This window comes from Colossoma macropomum, unplaced genomic scaffold, assembly GCF_904425465.1.
Source record: "Colossoma macropomum unplaced genomic scaffold, Colossoma_macropomum, whole genome shotgun sequence".
NCBI classification, from domain to species: Eukaryota; Metazoa; Chordata; class Actinopteri; order Characiformes; family Serrasalmidae; genus Colossoma; species Colossoma macropomum.
Genome location: NW_023494793.1, coordinates 2,070,187 through 2,093,920, shown reverse-complemented (window position 1 = coordinate 2,093,920; position 23,734 = coordinate 2,070,187). Strand labels below are relative to the sequence as shown.

The 23,734-nt window shown below is 40.3% G+C and overlaps 1 protein-coding gene across 2 annotated transcripts in view; it reads right to left on the bottom strand.

Annotated features, from left to right (window-relative positions):
* Positions 1 to 23,734, bottom strand: part of grk5l (G protein-coupled receptor kinase 5 like) — a 95,411-nt gene that overhangs the window by 8,192 nt on the left and 63,485 nt on the right. For both annotated transcript variants that reach the window (XM_036578191.1, XM_036578190.1), the window contains exons 4-13: positions 13,971 to 14,048; positions 13,686 to 13,783; positions 11,154 to 11,246; positions 10,035 to 10,098; positions 9,495 to 9,635; positions 7,105 to 7,295; positions 6,978 to 7,015; positions 6,191 to 6,280; positions 5,433 to 5,641; positions 1,321 to 1,458 (exon numbers count right to left, since the gene is read on the bottom strand). In XM_036578191.1, coding sequence (XP_036434084.1) covers positions 1,321 to 1,458; positions 5,433 to 5,641; positions 6,191 to 6,280; positions 6,978 to 7,015; positions 7,105 to 7,295; positions 9,495 to 9,635; positions 10,035 to 10,098; positions 11,154 to 11,246; positions 13,686 to 13,783; positions 13,971 to 14,048 — 1,140 coding nt within the window. The remainder of the gene's footprint in view (positions 1 to 1,320; positions 1,459 to 5,432; positions 5,642 to 6,190; positions 6,281 to 6,977; positions 7,016 to 7,104; positions 7,296 to 9,494; positions 9,636 to 10,034; positions 10,099 to 11,153; positions 11,247 to 13,685; positions 13,784 to 13,970; positions 14,049 to 23,734) is intronic.

Here is a 23,734-nt window from a genome sequence, read left to right as displayed (position 1 = left end):
CTCGGTTTGAGGAGCAGTTTAAAAATCTGAGGAATATAATTCAATCTAATCTAAACCCCCCCTTCCCCAGCAGTCGATCAGCCAACACGTTTGGACGTTTGCTTCTTTGAGCCACAAGGTTAATGTAGCAGAGAAGTACTGCAAGTTTATATATAGCATAGTGCTAATTGGATGCACTCATCTCAACGCATGTGAAGTTTCTCAGTATCTCTAATAGACTTATGTTAATTCTGACGCTGTATGAGGAGACGTTACGAATGGAATGTGATGATTTCTACATCTGCTTTTAGTTACACAAGCAGAAATGCTGAAAGCTGACTAACAGGTGGGAAGATACGCAATGAAACAGGGCTGGAGCTGCACAAACCACGAGCCTTCTGCACTCTGGGTACAGCTGAAAGATTAATCGGTTTTATATTGAAATTGCTTTTTGAAAAAGTGCATTAATTTTCAAATCGCAGGGGCTGAAACTTTTATTATAGTCTTACAGTCTATCACCAACAACGTTGATGCTTTTTTGAAGTTTTAAGTAGGGAAATTGGAGCTTGTGGACTGCTGTGACATCACAACCACAAATAACACAAACTTCAATTTACCTCAATTGTAAACAACTGCAATTTAAATCATAATCGCAATATTGGTCAGAAAAATCACAATTAGGTATTTTGCCAAAATAACTGTTACGGGCTGGATGTTAGGGAACCAGCCTTGTGACTGGAAGGTCACCGGTTCGATCCCCTGAGCCAACACGTGACTGAAATGCCCTTAAGCAATCCCAGCTGTGGGATAGGGCTAGTGTGCTCACTGCCCCCTAGTGTGTATGTGGTGTTTCACTGCACTGAGGGGTAAAATGTGGAGGTTAAATTTCCCCGCTGTGGGACTAATAAGGGTCACTTAACTAACAATAAAAGCTTGTCGATTCGTATCGTAACAGGAGGAGAGAGTAAACATAAGTAAACCGAAAACGACGTATGTGCTGATGTTCGTTTTACGTGGGAAAGTAAAATCGGATCTGGTCACACCGGAGATGCATTTTAGTGTAAAGAGTAAAAAGAATTTGGCTACAGTAAATCTACATATAAACCGGACATGAAATACACATTAATGTAAGGTTTAACGAGTCTGTATGACGTACGGTTATCAATAAACATGCACTGAATGGACAAAATTAGTGTCTAAGCCAGTGCAAAAAATAAACAAACACACTTCAGGCTCTAAACGTGACGTGGCTGATCGACTACATCTGCGGTGAAACAGGAAAACTTTGGTGATCTTATTTCTTGCTGAACTATCACACAAACATCCTCTGTATTCGCTCACGTCAGGCACGAAGGAAGGTTCCAGAATGCCGGCCTCGAGTCTCTTGAAGTTGATGTTTTTGAAGAAGGGATGAGCTTTGACCTCTGCAGCTCCTTCAGCCTGGCAGCCTAGCCTCTGCTTGGGGTCTTTGGCTAAGAGCTGGAGAAACACACAGACAACGTTAGCAATGGGCACGCAAGGCTGAATGATGCATTCCTTTTTTTGGCAGTTAGTTTCAAATAGAATAAAGTTTTTTGGATTGTTCTGATCGTCTATGTTCCAGTAATGTGTGAACAGTTCCTCCTGTTATATTCGTGTACTCAGTGTATTTATATTAATCATTCTGAATTACACCAAAACAACCAAATAACACTGAACTGTGAGATTTTCGCGATTTTGTTTTCTGAATAAAACTGATTCACTGTGAGGTCAGAGATTTAAACCACTACGACAGGTTAGTCAGTAGTAGAATAGAAAGTCAGTAGTGGGTCATATGGTGAAAAATTATACAGGGTGATTCAAAAAGATTCATCTGATTTCAAAGCGCCATATTTTTACAACGCCTAGGAACCAATCACAATCCAATTGAAAGAGGGGGTCATAGAGTTTCTGACTGGCTCCCTTCAGTCTGAGAGGAGATGAGACCCCTGAGCAGAAAGTGTTCTGCGTTCTCCACTTCAATAAGAGTGAATCCCTCATAACTGTGCAGTGTGATTTTCGTGGGCAGTGAAGCTCCAACAGCTCAGAGCGTTCGTCGTTGGTTCCACAACACTGGATGATCTCCGAAATCGCACTGAAAGAGCCGTGAGTGCAGCGACACCCGACATGCTCAATCCAGTATGGGGTGAATTTGACTATGGTGTTGATGTTGTCTGTGCAGCTGGAGGAGGTTCATACTGAGACCTTGTAAAACTAATGCTCATTTAAACCATTTACAGTTCACTGCATAGTAAAATAAATCATTTTGAAATCGCATGAATCTTTTTGAATCACCCTGTATTATGTTTAATAAAAGTTTCCGACAGTATATATGCATTATATACTTTCAAATAAAACTATTTTAGATGCTTTACTTACTGCTGTAGGTTAACAGCTGCCTATTATTATGGGATGTCCCTTCACTTTCAAATAAGGTGGCTCTGTGGCACATCAGACTTCTAAGTAACACTTACAGCAGTGATTCAAAGGTTGTGGGTTTGAGTCCCACCAGAGTCAAATTTTGTAAATGTCCCCTGTGGTGGGACGAATAAAGGATGATCTTATCTTAAATAAGAAACAACTGAAACAACCAAGGCAAATCTTAAATATTTCATTGTGCAAAATGATAAAAACAAAAAACAACAGAACAATATACAAAAACAGTGCTAAACATGGTTTCACATCTTAAAGTTGAAGCTTCCACCCTTTTTTAAATTTCCGTTCCACCTTAAATGAAGAGATGGTTACATACTGGCACCTGCAGAGGCACCTGAACATAACTGCTGCACCATTTAAGGCGGAATGGGAAGTTCGCCAACTTCAGCTTAGTCGAATTTAAGTTATTCCTCAAGTTATTTGTTTCATATGTGTGTTACGTCCCTCTGACCGGCAGCTGGGCACGTTAGCTTGATTTGCAATGTTTATACATCATGTTATCTACACTTATTTGAGGAATATCGCTATAACAGTTATATTAAAACTCATACCGGAAAACAATACTAGCTGAAAGAAGCATGAAGATCAGAAAACGACACTCAAAACTGACATTAAAACAGAAACAAAGACAAAGACAAGCAGTACAACAGGCATCCAAGCTAAAAGCCTAGGCTTCAAAACCAAACATTACTAATCAAACAGGTCAGTTTAAATGGGCTGCATCTGTTTATGTGCTTAACATCACTTAAAATACTTGGATGACACTATTAATTTTAACGACTGGCAGATACTTTTTTGTCCTAAAAGAGAAGAAAAGCTCAAAATGTTCACTTTATGCACCACCGTGTGCTAAAAAACACGCTGCTCCTCAGGCAGTTCATACTGGTGCTGTAAAACATCACCAAACGGCACCAAAGAAGGAGTAATGAGCTTGTTTGTGATCAGGAGCCTGCAGTGCCGGACACTGAGAGGAGGCCACACTCAGCAGCTCTGTGCTGACAGTGAGTGAGACACTAAATCAGGCGTTAAAGCAGAAACACATCACTGTATTTACTCAGAAACAGTCTGTGCTGGGCTCCACAGCGTCCACTTGGACGATGACCAATGTGCTCTGTGTGTGTTTGTGAAGACACTTGGCTCGTTCTGTTCACAGCTTTAAGAATCTCCTCATTCAACAAACGTGTCTGTGCGCTCTGACTCTGGTTAACTTACACAGAGGAAGACACGGAAGCCTTCATATGAACAAGTCTGAAGACGTCTGAGCGAATTATCTTTAAATCTTACATTTATTTGGGCAGAAAGAGTAAACAAACAATCTATTGTGAGCTTGTTGGCATAACTATTTCCATAGTTCTGCTTAAGGAATTCCAGTATTTATCTAATCAGTCCCTCATTAAACTGAATCAGGTGGTGGAATTGAATGAATCCATGCGATGGCTGGAGCACAGCGAGGAGTCCGGAAGCACACCTGTTCTTGTTATAATTGACTGTACTTATGTTTATTTCTATTTGTAATGGTATTTGGTGTTGTTACTGCTCAGATAAATAGCTTTAAACAGTTTTCTTGGCTGCACTGTATGCTAGAAACACTGGTTTCAAAATGAACTTAAAAGATAATGGACAGCAGGGTGTTTACGACTGTTTATTAACACTAACATTATTGGATGGATTATTATTGAACACTTATGGAAAAGCATTCATTCGCATAAACACTTCCTAAGGGTGTAAACCTATTTAACGTCTGGTTTTTTAGGAAATATCGTTTGATTTTATTATTTTTGTATGAACCAGAATTGTTAAAAATACATTTAATATACAGAAGAACTAGAGGAACTATTTACACAGTAATAGAATATAGCCAATCAAAACAATACACCAAGCTTTGGAAGATTTCCACCTGAAAATAGCTAGAGAAGTTTAATGTTGCCGAAAAACGAGTGCAAACTTTATCTAATTATGACTGACGAGAATTTAATTTAATACTCTTCAATAAATCAATGCATGTTTACCAAATACAAACAAAATGCATTATTTTGGAGAAAATTCATGTTTAAACCAGATGTTAATTAATAAATGTGTTGGATGTTTGGATGTTGATTATTTTCTCAATTCTGGCAAAGTTAATGTTAATAACGCATTAATGTGACATTATTAATGCCACATTTTACATGCAACACATTTTCCTTGCTTGACCCTTTGGCATATTCGCAGTACTGCGGGCTGTAGCCCAGCTGCAGCGCACTGTATGTTGTTCTGATAGACTCAGAATTGATTGTAGCTCCTCTTGTTAAAATACAGCTTTTAAACGACCTGTAATGTAAAAACTTCAGCGTATATAATACATCACATTTAATTACAGGGTGGTTCAAAAAGATTAATCTGATTTCAAAGCACCATATTTTTACAACCGTGAGGCGCTGAGGAACCAATCACAATCCAATTGAAAGAGGGGGTCATATAGTTTCTGACAGTCAGTGGAAGATGGCTCCCTTCAGTCTGAGAGGAGATGCGACCCCTGAGCAGAAAGCGTTCTGCGTTCTCCACTTCAGTAAGAGTGAATCCGTCATAACTGTGCAGTGTGATTTTCGTGGGCAGTGAAGCTCCAACAGCTCAGAGCGTTCGTCGTTGGTTCCACAACACTGGATGATCTCCGAAATCGCACTGAAAGAGCCGTGAGTGCAGCGACACCCGACATGCTCAATCCAGTATGGGATGAGTTTGACTATGGCGTTGATGTTGTCTGTACAGCTGGAGGAGGTTCATACTGAGACCTTGTACAATTACATAATAAACTTTATGCTCATTTAAACCATTTACAGTTCACTGCACTGATCTGTAATGATTTACAAGAGAAATAAATCATTTTGAAATCGGATTCATCTTTTTGAATCACCCTGTACTTAAATTTATCATCAGGCCTAGTTTTTTGTTTCAGACCCACTGGTTTCCATACAGGCCCACAGTGTAGCTGTGTGTGTGTGTGTGCTCTCTCTCCTCACCATCCTGCAGATGGCTTTGGTGTCTTCTGTAAACTTGTCGCTGTACTCTTCCTCCTCCTCCTGCACTCGCTTCTCCACCTCCTCCCTCTTCACTCGCTCCTTGCGGGCGCGGAAGGGCGAGCGGCCGGCGGTCATCTCGTAGATCAGGCAGCCCAAACCCCACCAGTCAGGACTCATACTGTAGCGCTCGTTATTGATCACCTCTGGAGCTGCCGGTCAATCAGCACAGAAACACGGCCGTCAAAACTTCAGTCCCACAGCCAATGAGAAGCCGCAGTTATCGCCAGAGTGAAAATTATGATGTGATTTTATTACAGTTTTCTTGTACTTCATTGAAACAAGATGGGAAATTGTGTTGAAAGTGTAGATTTTTAATTGTCAATCTGCACCACATTCATGTTTGTAAGTAAGCAGAGATATTTTATTATGATTTGATGAAAAGTTGTGTCATTGTTTAGTCTTGTTTGCAGAAAGAGAAACTGTCCTTTACATTTTTGCTGTTTCTCTAATTTTGACATCAAAACAAAAGTCTATCCAGAATGTAGACTGAATATAAATGTAATTCATTATAGAATTAACTGCAATTTATAATATAATTACATTTAAACAGCATAATAAAATAATTCTAATGACTCTGCACCTCTAAAGGTTCACCAAGTCCATAACGCATTACTGATGGGCCAACCAGGGCAGAATAACGGCAGCTTCTGTAGTGAGGATGATGAAGTCTGATTAATTATGATTAATAGACTATTTACCCATATAACCCACAGTGCCGACTCGGCCGCGGATCTGCTCTCCCTCAGGCACTTTGATGGCCAGCCCCAGGTCTGAAATCCGGATATGGCCTGCAGTGGAATAAGGAGGGAAAAAAAGAAAAAACAAACCAAAATAAACACCAATAAACACCACAATATATTGGTTATGAGGTCAGCGGTAAAATTAGGGGTTTCCCCAAGTTTTGGCCCCGATCTAATCTAAGAGGTTACAACTGCAGCGGAGGTGGAACCACTGACTGTATACGGTCATGTACACAAGTTTGGTCAAATTATATGGAGATTTTGTAAGAGAAAATAAGTTAAAACATCCTCTGCAGAGAACCCACTTAAATATGTCATATTATTTACAGCACAATTTCTGTTTATTTGTTTGACTTTTTTACCTCAATATATTTAGTTTTTCCAATATGTTGAATTCAGCAAAAAATAAATAAATTAAATAAATAATAAAAAAAGTAAAATGTGGCCTATTATAGCATATTGGAAAAAAATACAATAAAATATGTTAAAGTCAGCAAATAAATTGCGCAGTAAATTTGCAGAAATATGACATATTTAAGTGTGTTTTCTGTAGATGTTATTTTTTCTTGTGTAATGTAATTCTCATGCAATTTGACCAAACTTTTGCAACTTTTGTGTGCAAAAGTTAAATATGTAAATATATATATATATTACACACACACACACACACACACACACAATTTTGTATATATATATATATATATATATATATATATATACACACAGTACAAACAGATCTACTTACCGTTATCATCTAAGAGAATGTTCTCTGGTTTTAAATCCCTGGAGAAAAAGAAAAACGTCAGAGTGAGATTTTGAGTGAAACGGATGATTTTATATGGCTGTATGAGGTGAGTTTACTCGTCCCGCACCTGTAGACGATGGACTCTCGGTGCAGGTGCTCGAGGCCGCAGCAGATTTCAGCAGCGTAGAACTGGACGCGCTCCTTCTCGAAGCCCGGCGTGCCCATGTTGTAGATGTGGAACTTCAGGTCTCCGCCGTTCATGATGGTCAGCACCAGACACAGAGCGTCTTTGGTTTCATACGCGTACGCTAAGCTGACCTGAGGACGGAGAGCAAACCGTGAGCCTATATTCAGACTTTCTTTCCTAAAAGCTGAACATCCATTTGGAAATACACTCAGTGATCACTTTATTAGGTACACCTACTTTGTTTCTACGCTCATTGTCCATTTTATCAGCTCCACTTACTATATAGGTGCACTTTGTAGTTCTACAGTTACAGACTGTAGTCCATCTGTTTCTCTGATACTTTGTTAGCCCCCTTTTACCCTGTTCTTCAGTGGTCAGGACCCCCATGGACCCTCACAGAGCAGGTACTATTTGGGTGGTGGGTCATTCTCAGCACTGCAATAACACTGACGTGGTGGTGGTGTGTTAGTGTGTGTTGTGCTGGTGCGAGTGGATCAGACACAGCAGTGCTGCTGGAGTTTTTAAACACCAAATAATACCTGCTCTGTGGTGGTCCTGTGGGGGTCCTGACTGTTGAAGAACAGGGTAACAAAGTATGCAGAGAAACTTAATAAAGTGCTCAGTGAATGTAATGTGTTTGAAAATAACAGCTGACCTATCAGGGAAAACAAATGGTATTAATTATAATATTGCACTGACATTTCTCGTATAAAGGCCCCTCCTATACATGATGCATATTTGGGGAAAAAAAAAACACTTTTGAAAAGTGGTCTGTTAAAGCAATAAGCCACGAGAGGCTGCGCATGACTGCAATTTTATCACAGGGAAGGGTGTTGTTAGGCACGACGCAAAGCACAGCACCTAAAACTCCCTTCCCTGAGATAAAATCACTGTAATGCACGGCCTCAAGTGGCTTATTGCTTTTATAAAACGGCGGCCAAAATAAAATATGAAAAAATACACAATTTTTCAGAAAATAATTTACATTATTATTAATAATAACAGACGTAAACAAGTATTCCGCTAAGAAATGTAGTTCCTTTAGAGTATGGTATCATCAAGCAACCATGGATCACTGAATGAGGAAAATGTTTGGTCACCCATCGCTGTACATTGCGGTCATTTCGTTAAAAAAAAATCTCTTTATAAGCACTTTTTAGTCACCAAATCACCACTGCAAGTCTTATTTAGCACCAATCCAGCGGCGCCCCTCTTCTCACACTGGGGCTGGATCTCAAACAGCTCCCTGCTCCCTACATAGTGCACTACGTAGGAATTTAAATACTGGATCCTGCACCACAACGGGGCAAGCTGGACTCATTTATTGAGAGAAAACAGCACTTAAATGAACACGAATGTATCCCTTTCTGAGGTCTTATTTCTGTATGGCGTGTTTTTGTATCTATGTATCAGCATTGGCTTCGTTACTGGCAGTATCTGAGGACAGTTTGGACTCTAATCTACTTGTACTAGCTAGAACACACTCTAGATCAGAGGTCACTAATAGGCGGGCCGCGGTCCGAGTTCGGACCCAGACGCTGTCCTATGCAGATCTGGACCTATAATGAATAAACCATGGAGAATTATTTAATTTCGACTGGGTGGTCCTATTTCAATCGGCGTAGCTTTTCTAGCCTTTACGGTAGCTTTAGCGGCCCAGGAGACTCACAGACCAATCAGATCTGTGCATTATGATGAGCACTGTGTGTGAGTGACGCACACACAGGGGAGGGACAAGGCAAGAAACAGCAGTCAGAGAAGAAAGTAAGTCAGAGGGAAGTTAATTTACATGTCGTGATCTAAAAAGAGAAAACTGACAATAAATACTGTTGAAATATGACTGAACTGTACTTTATTTGATTTGATATTCAGTTGTTGACTGTATAAGATGCTGATATTCCTACTAGGCTACTTCAGTAAACAGTATATGGCACTGAATCATAATGCAGGTTAGACATTATGATATTCTGGACCTTTGCTTGAGGAGATTTTCTAACTGGACCTTATTGAACTTTAATTAAATACACCTTTTCCAGAAGAACCACAAAGCACTCTGGATAAGAGCGTCTCTGGATAAGATCGTCTGCTAACCGGAGGAAGAGAGGGAGGGAAAAGGGAACGAACAAAGCGTACGGTGTCATAATCAGAACACCTTTGTGCATATTTAACCTTTAACCGTTCAACCTGTTGTAAAATGCAAATGTACACTTTAGCACTATCTGATCGGCAGGCTGACCGCTCAGCGGGGCAGGTGTGGTGGAGGAGTGCAGCCTGAGGAAGACAAATTTCAGCATAAAGACAAGAAGACAAACTCAGACACGTCGACTCACTACGAATCTGCTGTTCACTTTCTCCAGAATCTGCTTCTCGTTCAGAGCCATGGACTCGCCCTTCCTCTTCTTTATCCTCTTCTTCTCCAGCTTCTTACACGCGTACATCTTACCTGTGGCCCGCACCTGACACGCACACACCTGCAGGGCAGAGGGGGCAACAACAGAACAGGTGTTTTTCAGGAGAGAGAAGAAAACATCCGTTTTCATTACCATTTAAATGAACTGTTTAGTGGTAGACTTTTTCCTCCTTTGGTGAAAAAATGGAAATGCCAGGTTTGACCAATTTCAGGCAACATTTTATGGCGTTTTTTTTTGTTTTCTGTTAGACTTTGACACTATTACAATCTCATTTGTCAGGTTTTCTTTCTTCCCTTTTTTCTCTGTTTGCCAAAAAACAGAAAGTGCCAGGTGTGACCAAGTTCAGCCAAAACGTTTCAGTGTTTTTTTTGTTTTTTTTTCGGCTGTGGATGTGGGTGAGAGTCAAACTGTGATCCCAGCTGTCATCACACCACACCACACCACACACGTCCTCCTTACCTCTCCGAAACCTCCTTTGCCCAGAACCCGGTACTGCCGAAACGTGTCTTTAGTAACCGGCTGCCTGAAAACACAACAGAACCGAAATTTAATCGAACAACAGGAAACAACACATTCACAGCTATGCTGCTGAATTAAAGAGGCACCTTGGACAAGAGGATATATGTAACCATCGCTACGCCTGTTAAAAACATGCCTATTCACAATCCTACAGTGGCGCCACAGCAGTCTATAGAGCGGGATTTTCCACTTTAAAGACGAGGAAAACCCCCTTCTGATGATGTATCTTGAAGGTGGGAGGAAATTTTGAACAACTACAAGCACTTTGGGGTAAATACTCGAGGGCTGTTTGCGATGTTTTTCCTTTTTCCCCCAAACAAGAGTTCTTTGTAGCACTGAAAAGCGTTCTTCTGTTGTTACAAGGTTGACATCGTAACAACACAGGGACCCATTTTTGGTGCTATATAGAACCCTTTTCAAAAAGGTTCTATATAGAATCATTTGAAGCACGTTCTCCATCAATCTGAAGAACGCCTTCATGATGCCAAGATCCCTTTAAATCATGGAAAGGGTCCTCTGAGTGCTCATGGTTCTATATAGAACCATTTTCTCTACTAAAGAAGAAGAACCATCTTTTAAGAGCGTATGCTTATCTAAGCATATTGTGGGTATCATCAGTACTTAAAGAACGCTGACTAACCACGTGTTTGATTATAAAGTGAGCATAATTAGACCTGTTTACCTGGATTTAGAGCAGCTAAGTTTGTAAAACATTGAAAAAAAACTATTATTATTATTATCATTAATATATATATATATATATATATATATATATATATATATATATATATATATATATATATATATATATATATTTTAAATTGGCACTACAGGTTCTGTTTTTTCTGTTTCATATCATGTATCATGAAAATAAGACATGAAATGTCTTAAAGTATCGTGATATAATATTTTTTGCCATATCGCCCACCACTATGACAGATAATATATTAAAAGCTTATTTTAGGCCTAGAAGCCCCTTTAAGGATCAAAGCATTCACAAAAACCCAGAGACTAAAGGACAGAAAAAGAGGGAGAAAAGAGAAAAGTTGAGGTCCGAACCTTTCCAGCATCTTCCACTGCAGGAAGCGGTCGAAGTACATGCTGTTCTGGTAGTCGGAGAAGGGCGCCCCGCTTAAGTAGTCATGAAGAGCTCTGCAATTAACAAAGACAAGGCAAACAACACTAATTACTGAACTAAACTACACATTCACACTTCACAAGCAGGACCTGGACACCGAAATCTTTAAAGGTCTAGATGTCTTCAACAGCCAGATCTACATCTGTAATACACCAACAATTAACATAAACAATAACTGCATAACGTCCTGTAGTGTATTACAGTCTGTCAGAGTGACTGTGTGGATCATATGAACATTATAGAGGCTTTTTAAATGAAACAGTAGAAGCCATATCGCCCCCTACACTTCCTGTAGTGTATTACAGTCTGTCAGAGTGACTGTGTGGATCATATGAACATTATAGAGGCGTTTTAAATGAAACAGGAGAAGCCATATCGCCCCCTACACTTCCTGTAGTGTATTACAGTCTGTCAGAATAACTGTGTGGATCATATGAATGTTATAGAGGCTTTTTAAATGAAACAGTAGAAGCCATATCGCCCCCTACACTTCCTGTAGTGTATTACAGTCTGTCAGAGTGACTGTGTGGATCATATGAAAGTTATAGAGCACTCTTAGTAAGTGATCTGCCAAAAATCAACCTTGATATATAATTTTAACCGGCACTGTCAGATCAATAAACTCATAATAGCCCAATCACCACATGCTGACTTCTGCATCTGGCTCTGAATTCTTCTTTAATGCCAACTCAAAGGATCTAGTGAAGTGTAAGAGATTTCTAAAGCTTGCTAAAGGCTACATTTCTTCCTAATGGGTTGCAGAGACGAACTTCAGACGTTCACAGATAAAAGCAAAGTGCTGAAGGAAGGACGTCAGAGTGGAGAGATATCTATCAAATCATCCAGATAAGAGTGCCTGCACTTGTCTGGGTAGAGTGTGTATGTCTTTGTACATTTTCAGGACAAAGGCTCTGTTAAAACATAAAACTTACTGTTATTAACATTACTAACATCTGTAAATTTACATATTTATAATATATATGGGTCATATTACTATTTCTGATATACACTTACAGATGGTCTCACATTCTCCTCAATCACTCACTGGTAGGAAAGAGAATTCACAGCTGATAAGTGTATAATTGCAAATGGGCCACCAAAGCAGCCCCAACCCATAATACTTCCACCACCATGCTTTACTGGTGTGAAGCTCTTCTGCTCAATTGATGTCTTTGGTTTTTCTGCTAAACATGGTTTCTGCTACTGTAGCCAAACAACCCTGTCTTTGACTCCTGTTCTAATGGTAGACGCACACATTATTACATCAACAGTGGCTCAAGAGCTACCTGCAAATCCTGTGATGCAATTCTAGACTTCCTTTAGCATCTGACGGTTAGATCTTCTCCACGTGCAGATGATCTTCCCAACAGCCAAATGATTGATTTCCAATATTTTGGATACTGTCCTAAACCCCATCCCAGACTCAGAGGCTTCTAAACCTTTCTTTTTAAAGGTGTCAGAGTGTGTATCATGTCAGAGGTCTAAATAAGACTGGTTCCTCCAAGATGTTCTCTAATGGTGTTCTAACCATTGGCATCTAATCAAGTGCACCTAATTTTAATTTGACCCATTTGAAGAAGTGGTATCTCATTATGACCACCTCCTTGTTTCTACGCTCATTGTCCATTTTATCAGCTCCACTTACTATATAGGTGCACTTTGTAGTTCTACAGTTACAGACTGTAGTCCATCTGTTTCTCTGATACTTTGTTAGCCCCCTTTTACCCTGTTCTTCAGTGGTCAGGACCCCCATGGACCCTCACAGAGCAGGTACTATTTGGATGGTGGATCATTCTCAGCACTGCAGTGAGACTGACGTGGTGGTGGTGTGTTAGTGTGTGTTGCGTTGGTCTGAGTGGATCAGACACAGCAGTGCTGCTGGAGTTTTTAAACACCTCAGTGTCGCTGCTGGACTGAGAATAGTCCAGCAACCAAAATTATCCAGCCAACAGCGTCCTGTGGGCAGCGTCCTGTGACCACTGATGAAGGACCAGAGGATGACCAACACAAACTGTGCAGCAGCAGATGAGCTATCGTCTCTGACTTTACATCTATAAGGTGGACTGACAAGGTAGGAGTGTCTAATAGAGTGGACAGTGAGTGGGAACAGTGTCACTGCAGTGCTGAGAATGATCCACCAACCAAATAGTACCTGCTCTGTGAGGGTCCATGGGGGTCCTGACCACTGAAGAACAGGGTAAAAGGGGGCTAACAAAGTATCAGAGAAACAGATGGACTACAGTCTGTAACTGTAGAACTACAAAGTGCACCTATATAGTAAGTGGAGCTGATAAAATGGACAATGAGTGTAGAAACAAGGAGGTGGTCATAATGTCATGCCTGATCGGTGTATCTGCACTCATTTATGTACTTATTACATATGGGACATATTACACATACATACTTATATAATTAATATGGGACACAAACCATTGTGCAAGTGTGTTTCTTACTTGCGACAGTCGCTGAATATCTCCTTGCAGGGGCTCAGCTCAAGATTTTCTCTGCAGCGCTCGGCAAGACCCTCAACCACGTCCACACACTCCAGAGACTACAGGAAAAAACAAAAACCACCAACAGCGCAAACACTGGTTACTTTCTCTTTCACACACACTCACAAACAAGTTCACACGTCTTCAGCACATCTCTCTCTCTCTCTCGCTCTCTCTCTCTCTCACACACACGCACGCAAGCCCGCACATAGACAAACACACACACACACACACACACACACACACCTGTTTGGTGAGGAATTTTTTGATGATCTGATCTCCTCGACTCTTCCTCTTCTCGTCCGGCGTCACCTCGTAGTCTTCCTAAAGGGCACAACCAGAGAATGTCCAGTGAGGAGAACTTCTACTCAATAATGCCTTCCATGTGTGTCTACAGTAGATGGCGCTCCAGAGCCAGTCCAAATGAACAGTTTCACACAGAGCTTTTGGGCAAAATAGTACTTTGTAAATGTTTAATCAGATCACAGTAGCAGTAAAGCCAACCAATCAGCACTCAGTAGCAGTAAAGCCAACCAACTGGCGCTCAGTAGCAGTAAAGCCAACCAATCGGCGCTCAGTAGCAGTAAAGCCAACCAATTGGCGCTCAGTAGCAGTAAAGCCAACCAATTGGCGCTCAGTAGCAGTAAAGCCAACCAATCGGCGCTCAGTAGCAGTAAAGCCAACCAATCGGCGCTCGGTAGCAGTAATGCTAACCAATCGGCACTCAATAGCAGTAATGCTAACCAATCGGCACTCAGTAGCAGTAACGCTAACCAATCAGCACTCAGTATCAGTAATGTTAACCAATCAGCGCTCAGTAGCAGTAATGCTAACCAATCGGCACTCAGTATCAGTAATGTTAACCAATCGGCACTCAGTAGCAGTAATGCTAACCAATCAGCGCTCAGTAGCAGTAATGTTAACCAATCAGCACTCAGTAGCAGTAATGTTAACCAATTGGCACTCAGTAGCGGTAATGCTAACCAATCAGCACTCAGTAGCAGTAATGTTAACCAATCGGCACTCAGTAGCGGTAATGCTAACCAATCAGCGCTCAGTAGCAGTAATGTTAATGTTCTACTACCCAAAATTCGTTTTCTGTAGAAAAACGGAAAAATACTGGTAAGTTTTCTTTGAGGTTTTAATAGAAATTCTTCTATTTTTCCAAATTAAAATAAGTTCCAACATGAATGGCTAGAAATTTTTTTTTTCTTTTTTCATTTTTAGCCGTTCAGCTACACTCACCACCTTTGAGGATCGGCTCACTGCCACCCGCTACTGATTTACAGTCCTGTTTTTTAAAATAATAAGAGAAATCTGAAGTGACCAGACGTTACCATGACAACAACCTCTAGGCTCCCACTCACTGCATCCTCATCCTCATCATCATAAAAAAACAACAATAAAACCCCGGCCAGGTCTCCATGTGTTCAGACCTCACCTCACATTCGTTGATATTGTTTATGTTCCAGTACTGCATAGTTGCGTATTCAGGCTCTGAAATCAATCCCTATATGAATTTTAGGGCACTGCTGCATATGTTGGTCACTTCTCTCAGTGTCCGAACCGTAAACTGAACTCCAGACTGACACTGAGGGCACTGCAAACTGACCAGACTCTGTGGACTCTGTGGAGATGAACAGCCGCTCTGTACAGTTAAAAACAAAGACCCAAACACGTTTATCAGACTGAGAGAACACAAACGCTGCGCAGGAGGGTGAATTCAACGTGCGGCCGGCGCTTCTCTCTCATTCCCGCCGCAGGATTACGGTGAACGAAGGAAGAGTAGAGAGGATTACACAACCGGCCCCTCCCTCAGGACCACCACAGCATGTGTGTATGAGGTTTGATGACACTCTCATCAACACCCTCTCCTCAGCAGGTCCCATTACATAAGAGAATCTCCACCGGACCACCTGCCTCATCCTGTCACACACACACACACACGCACACACACGCGCACACACACACGCACACACACACGCACACACACACGCACACACACACACACACATGCACACATGTGCGCACACACACGCACACACACACACATGCACACACATGCACACGTGCGCACACACACGCACACACACATGTGCGCACACACACGCACACCCCTGAACTAATTAAACACACTCACACATTTACAGCATGTTCTATTAGCTAATAACACAATATAAACAACATTATTCACCCTTTAATGAGCCAAACTGGTATTTTAAATTCATAAAAATACATCAAATAAAACGCAACATTGAAAGTAAGAGATACTGGTTATTTAGCATGACGAGTATTTAGCATTTTAGTACAGGAGTCGACATAGCAAGTCATTATTTTGAGATATTAAGTCAAATTTTCAAAGAAAAAAGTGCTTCTAAATAATAAGTCATTATTTTGAAATACTAAGTCAATATTTCTAAGTTCTTAGCTCTACATGGAAGACCTTATTTTGAGATATTAAGTCAAAATTTTTAAGAAAAAGGTATTTCTAAATAGCACGTCATTATTTTGAAATACGAAGTCAATACTAAAAAGTTTTTAGTTCCACATGGAAGACAGGATCGAGATATTAAGTCAACATTTCAAAGAAAAAAGGACTCCTAAACAGTAAGTCATTATTTTGAAATACAAAATTCAATATTTCTATTTTTAGTTCTACATGGGAGACTCTACATTATTTTGAGATACAAGGTCAAAATTTCAAGAAGAAAGTCAGTATTTCTAAACAGTCATTATTTTTGTGATTTAAGTCTTTACTTTTTTGACTCAAAATAATTTCGTACGATATCAAATTACTCTTTTTAAAAATTTTGACTTCGTATCTCAAAATAATGACTTGCTATGTAATTTTGAATCAGTTTGTCATTATTTTGAGTTACAAAATCATCATTCGAGAAAAAAATTCAAAACTGAGTAAATGTCATTATTTCAAGATAATAAGTCAAAATTTTGACGTACTGCTGACAGAAACAGAAGAAAAAAACCTGATTGATTTTTTGTCCTTTATCTCTACATAAAAACACAAATACACACAAAACACCCCCACAAACGTGTTTCTCACCAAGACACACACACACACACACACACACACACACGTTTTCTATAGAAAGTGTTGGGAAAACACACTGACGCATCATATGTCACACCAGTTGACACACACACACACACACACACACACACACACACACTCACACATTCTGTGAAGCCCACCGTGTGTGACCTCAGGTTGCTTGGTAACCGGCCCGGCAACACAACGGGATTCCGCAAGGTCCTGGAGCGCCACAGCACGAGCCGGCAGTGTCACACACACAGCGCACGTCATCACATAGCGGGAGAGTGTGTGTGTGTGCTATGTGTGTGTGTGTGTGTGTGTGTGTGTGTGTGTGTAGGGGGGGGATGTTTCCGTTCCTCTTAACAGATCCAGGGGCTCTTCCATACACACATCTAAAAACAGTTCTGCTGTAATCGTAAGGAAAGAACGCCACACGCCGCCTAAAGCTAACACCACCGTTTAAAGCGCTGCTTCACCAAAAGCCTATCAAAGCCTTTTAACCCACCAATCAGCATAGTGCTAACTGCATGGCTAAAAGATCACAACTCAAAACATGAAGGTGTTCAGTGTCTCTAACAGACTGGATTACGTGGTTTCTGACTCTGTATGACTCACTGATATCTATAAACATGGACTAAAGTACTGGCAAAATTCAGGTTTCAGGACAGCAAATACTGTTTTTAGCAATGAGGTGCACTTTTGTCGCCCCCTACACTTCCTGTAGTGTATTACAGTCTGTCAGAATGACTGTGTGGATCATATGAACAGTATAGAGGCTTTTTAAATGAAACAGTAGAAGCCATATCGCCCCCTACACTTCCTGTAGTGTATTACAGTCTGTCAGAATGACTGTGTGGATCATATGAACAGTATAGAGGCTTTTTAAATGAAACAGTAGAAGCCATATCGCCCCCTACACTTCCTGCAGTGTATTACAGTCTGTCTAACTGTGTGGATAATATAAATATAGAAAATTACGGACAGAAATACTGACAAAGCATCTCAATATAATGCTTTGTTTTCAAGAAATACTGTCTTACATTTTCTTAGGTTTAGTTTTTTGAAATATTGACTATTACAAAATCATCAATAACAATAAAATATTAACTCAGTATTTTAATTACTTATTTTCTAGAAATACTTACTGTCTCAAAATAATGACGTATATTCTAAGAATAATGACTTAACATCTTGAAATAGTGACTTATTTTCTCCAAATTAGTTGCTTCCTTCAAATTCAATAACTCTATTTCAACATAGTATCTCAAAATCTCAAGTAAGTCAATATTGTGAGATAGTAAGTCAGTATTTTGAGACACTGTGGCCAAAAACAGAGAAGAAAAAAAGTCTGCTGTTGTTTTTCTCCTCTACCTGCCTGGAACAGGCTTCCATAAGAGAGGACTTGAGCCATAAATACTTCGGTTCCTGTGCTGATAGGGGCTGGACGTTCTAAGAAGTTCCACTGCAGTTCCAGACGTTACTCAGCACTTAAGTAGTTTTTGGGCTGCTACCTTTCCTCACTGTGTTTTTGGAGGAGTACCTTACCTTACTGGAAGATTAATGACAGTCTACATATGTCTGATTATACAGTGCTTTATAAATGAAACAGTAGAAGTCATATCGCCCCCTACACTTCCTGTAGAGTATTACAGTCTAACTGTGTGGATCATATAAATATAGAAAATTACAGACAGAAATACTGAGCAAGCATCTCAAAATAATGCTTTGTTTTCAACAAATATTGTCTTAGATGCTCAAAATAACACCTTATTCTCTTAAGTTTAGTTTTTTCTTGAAATATTGACTATTATAAAATAATCTCCATAAAATATTGACTCCATATCTTACTCATTTTCTAGAAATATTGATTTACTGTCTCAAAATAATTACTTATTTTCTAAGAATAATGACTTAACATCTTGAAATAATGACTTATTTTCTCCAAATTACTTGCTTCCTTCAAATTCAATAACTAAGAGATACTAAGTCAGTATTTTGAGACACTGTGGCCAAAAACAGAGAAGATCTGATGTTGTTTTTCTCCTCTACCTGCCTGGAACAGGCTTCCATTAGAAGAGAGGACTTGAGCCATAAATACTTCGGTTCCTGTGCTGATAGGGGCTGGACGTTCTAAGAAGTTCCACTGCAGTTCCAGACATTACTCAGTACTTAAGTAGTTTTTGGGCTGCTACCTTTCCTCACTGTGTTTTTGGAGGAGTACCTTACCTTACTGGAAGATTAATGACAGTCTACGTATGTCTGATTATACAGTGCTTTTGTTTTTATGTAAATAACCTGTTGACTTTCATCCAAAATCAACATCCCACTGCACTCCCAGCGAGCTCGGCTGCAGCGAGCGGACCTGCGTCAGTGCTGTGAATGGTACAGTAGAGGGCCGGGCCGCCTTTCACTGAGGGAACACAGCCAATCTGATGTGTGTGTGTGTGTGTGTGTGATAACATCAGTCTCCACCTCTGCACTGACCGTACACACACACACACACACACACACACACACACACAGGCCAAAACCATTCTTCTCTCTCCTCATATAAACACACACTCAGTGGCGTTTTAATGCTGCCTTAAACACTATAAATTACTACAGACCATAAAACAAAAGTGGACGCATCAAAGACAATTCTTCTCTTTTATGTGTAGATCTCTCACGTTTACACAGAGACCCACCTTCATTACTCCGATTCAGAAACTGGAGCAAAAAAATTATTAAAAGCTACAGAGAAAATGAGACTCCTAACAACCACCTGGAAGACCTGGTAGACACCAAAACTGCCCCCATCAGATAAACAGCGCTTAAAGCTTTCATCTCTGAGAGAGAGGAGAAAATCAAGCTGCTTCAGATCTGAAAACATCCACAGGTGTTTCTGTCCATCCTTCCACTGTGAGAAGACGACTCAGTGCTGTGGGTCTGAAAGGATGTGTAGCTGATCAAGAAGAACCTCACTGAGAAAAGGAGACGGACACATCAAACAAAGAAGCTGAACGATGGACTGACCACCCCAGAGTCCAGACCTCAACACCACTGAATGTGTTTGATTACTTCAGAAAATAATCAACCAGCTTCTAAGACTGAACTTTGGAGGTGTGTCTGCAGATTCTTTGAGGAGCTGAAAGTGAGTCTCCTGAGAAGAGTGGAAGCTGGAATAAAGGTGAAGAGCGACACAAACAGTGAAAATTCTTTACTTTTTGTCTAATTTTCTGTTAAATAAATGTTTCTGCCATTTTTTCCTGAAGCTAAAACATGAATGACTTGTACTTAATAGCTTTTACTGGAAATTACATAAATGAAAGGGGGGGGCTCTGACTTTTGCACAGTACTGTACAGACAGGACAGGCGACACACTCTCCACAACAGAAGTCCTGCGTGTTTCTGACGTCAAAACAGGACTAAAAGCCCCCCAGGCTCATTCCTTATGGTCTCCCAAACACACACACACACACACACACACACACACACTCACACACTCACACACTCACACACTCACACACACTAATTACAGAACATATGCCACATATGCGTTTACATGCTTTCCTTTTTTCTAATTGGGAGAGAAAAAAAGCTTCTGTTCGCTGTCAAACACAGAAAAGTCCTAAAAAGCTGAAGTGTGAACGAGTTTATAAACTAACTTTATTCGTTTTTAGCCTAACTTTAACATTCTGCTCTTCCAGAGATTCTAAAAACCTCTAAACGATCATCCGTCGATACAGATATGATCAGATTATCATCTACACACCTCCACAAGGGGCTGATATGCTGTAACACACTGTTGTACAGTGGACAAACAAACGTCTCCAATTTTTCTGTAAAAAACTTCATGTTGGAGCATCAACAGTCAGATATGCGGGGGCTTTAAAGCCACTTCAGACCCTCCAACAGGCTTCAGACGTCAACCGTTAGCATCCATATCTGTTCTTAATACAGTTTCCATTGAGGGCTGACGTATAGGGGTTAGTTAATGTCCAGACAAGGTGATGGGGGTGCTCAGTGGGTCTGATGGGGGGTGCTGGTCAGACAATGGCCTCTTTCAGGGTGACCACATGCCTGCCTGTGTATTTTGGGCCTCCCTGTCCGATAGTGCGGGCAGTAATGCAGGAGGCATTCTGTCTGGAGGAGTGGAACAAGGGGGGTTGGGGGCGGGGGTCTACAACAGAACAAGTCAGGGACTGAAGAGTCTGAACTTTAAAGCGACAGTCTGGCGAAAAGTCAAATATACCCAGTTTTTCCCCTGTTTTACCCTAAATGTACCAATCAGCCAAGACAGCTTTGGTGTCAATAATGCTTCTGAGCACTGGAGCTACTTGGATACTTGGTAGTTAAGGCTGGCTTCAAATAATGAGACTTATATGTAGCTTAAGTTGCATGAAACCAACATGCAACTAAAGCATCCTGCAACAATTGCAGTGGACAGGTTTCCTGAAACAGCCAGCCAACACACTGATAATGCGCCGTGTGATCATACCGATCAACATCAAGCCAAACAACTGATTCCACCGGATCAACGGACAAGCAACAAAAACAGATTTACTGGGCGGCCAAAAAGTTTCCTGAGCCGTGACAACAAACACGAGTTTCCCGAAACTCACGTTTCTATAAGCAGCTGGTATAACTGGCCAGCCGACGCTAACAGCTGTTTAAAGGGCTGCTTCTTTAGCCGACGTAGCTGGACTCATTTTCTCCTCTCTTGCCGCCTAATTTTACACATTTAATAACTCAAAACTCTAGTAAAGAACCACAGAGAGGTAAAAGACAGATATCGTCGCTGTCCAAAGAAAATCTCCATTTTGTCCATTTTTAGCAGAGGATATAAAAATAAGGTGAATATGTAAATAACACCATGCAGGGGACTAAATTAAGTGAGAAAGATGTGGTATACCAAAAAGTACGAGCTGCTAATTTGGCTAACTAGTGTCGTGACTGTACATGTTGCACGCAACTTTGATTATTTTGGAATTGCTTTGTGTCGCTGTCAAGTTGCATTGAAGCTACATTGCATGCAACTCCTAACCTGCAACTAGTTGCACAAAAATTTCACCGTGTAAAGCCAGGCTTGGAAGTAAAGGAAGCTTAACTACACCAATTAGCATGGTGCTAACTCCAGGCCTAAATGATCACACATCTGCTTCAAAGCGTGTGGAGGAGTTCAGTATGTCTAACAGACTGGATTGTGTGGTTTCTGACACTATGACTCACTTTTATCTATAAACATGGACTAAAGTAAGCAGTGAAAGTAGAAGTTAAAGTAGAGATACCCAAGGTAAAATATTACTCCAGTAAAAGTAGAAGTTCCTCCCTTTAGACCTCCACTTGAGTAAAAGTACAGAAGTATTTGCCTTCAAATGATACAAAAGTATCAAAAGTGAAAGATTAATTATGGCTCTGATGTCCTATTATCATGAAAATACTCCAGTGTCTCTCTTGGTAAACCAGTCTTTTAATAGAGTCATTAATTAGTGACGCTGATGTCTATTAAAATTATCATAAGCACAAAACACTGAAGGCAAACAGTTTCCATCAGGTAGAACTGAGTGGCTCTGAAATCACTTTTTACAAACTAGCAACGTTTCAGTTTAAGATTTAGTTAAACTTAGTTACAAGTTTAAGATTAATAAAAACTTTAAACTCAGATTCACAAATGAGTTTCCTTTACTAAACTGCATCTGTAGGTCTCTGTTCATAAACATAAACTAGCCAAAACAAACTTACTATAAAATGTACTTTTCAATTCAATGCAGCACTTTTTTTACTGTAAAGCAGCAAAGAAGAAGAACCGAACGCCAGAACATCTCTGAGTTACTCAGGAGACGTTAACGTCACTGTTATTAGTATGAAAATACACAGAGTTTGGTTTTATGGGCAGGAGTGTGTTCTCTGCGGAGGATGAGTAACTTATCTGCACTTACATTCTTGAAAAGACGGTTCTTCAAGGGTTCTACATAGAACCATGAACACTCATGTGCATGCTAAAATGGTTTTCTGCATAGTGAAATAGTTATTCAGATCAATGGAAAATGTGTTGTATATGGTTCTACATAGCACCTTTTTGAAAATGGTTCTATGTAGCGCCAAAAAGCTTGACATCGTAAACAATAGCAGAACACTTTTTCGTGTGATATAGAACCATACTCTGCATATCAACACCACAGAAGGATGGGTGGGACGGGGGGATTGTGGTCTATTTACACAAAGTTAGGTTAGTTCATTTTTTTTTTACGGTGCTGCACTGGGTCGGTATGACCAACAGGTCAAAACAAGCTCTAAACAAAGTGACCGCTGTGCCCTGATTGGTGTTCTTGCTTTATGCTTCTTTCGTTTCGACATGTTACGTTTTTATACACACATAAACCAAAAGGAACGACAGATTTCTCATAATGTAGTGGAGTAAAAAGTGAGATATCTGACTTTGAAATGTAGTGGAGTGAAAGTAAAAAGTCGACCAAAATGGAAAAACTTCAGTAAAGTACAGATACAGGAAAAAATACTTCAGTACAGAAACGAATTACATTTACTTCGTTACTGTCCTCCACTGTAAAGAAGACAGAAAACATGATCTAAGTTGATTTTTTTCTAATATTTTTTCTATGTAATGTACTTTTGACCACGTTTATAGACAACAGTGTGTCATACAGAGTCAGAAACCACCAACGTCTTTGCAGTTCACTAATACAAATCAGCAAACTTGTATTACTTAGCTGCATTTGCCACGTAGCTAAGCCTAAAGAAGCACGGGGGGCTGTGTAAATATGATTTCTTGCCAAGCTGTTTCTTCAAGGCTGTAGTCTTAACACAGACAGTGGCTCAGTCCCGAAGCCCCGCCCATGGAGTTCAGCTGAAGTTCGAAAGGCCCTTAGCTTTAAATGAGGTGACTGCAGGTTTTTCCTGGAACCTGGCAAGCTGGAAATCAGAATCAGAGGAAGGACCACCTTCTTTTGGGTGGGCA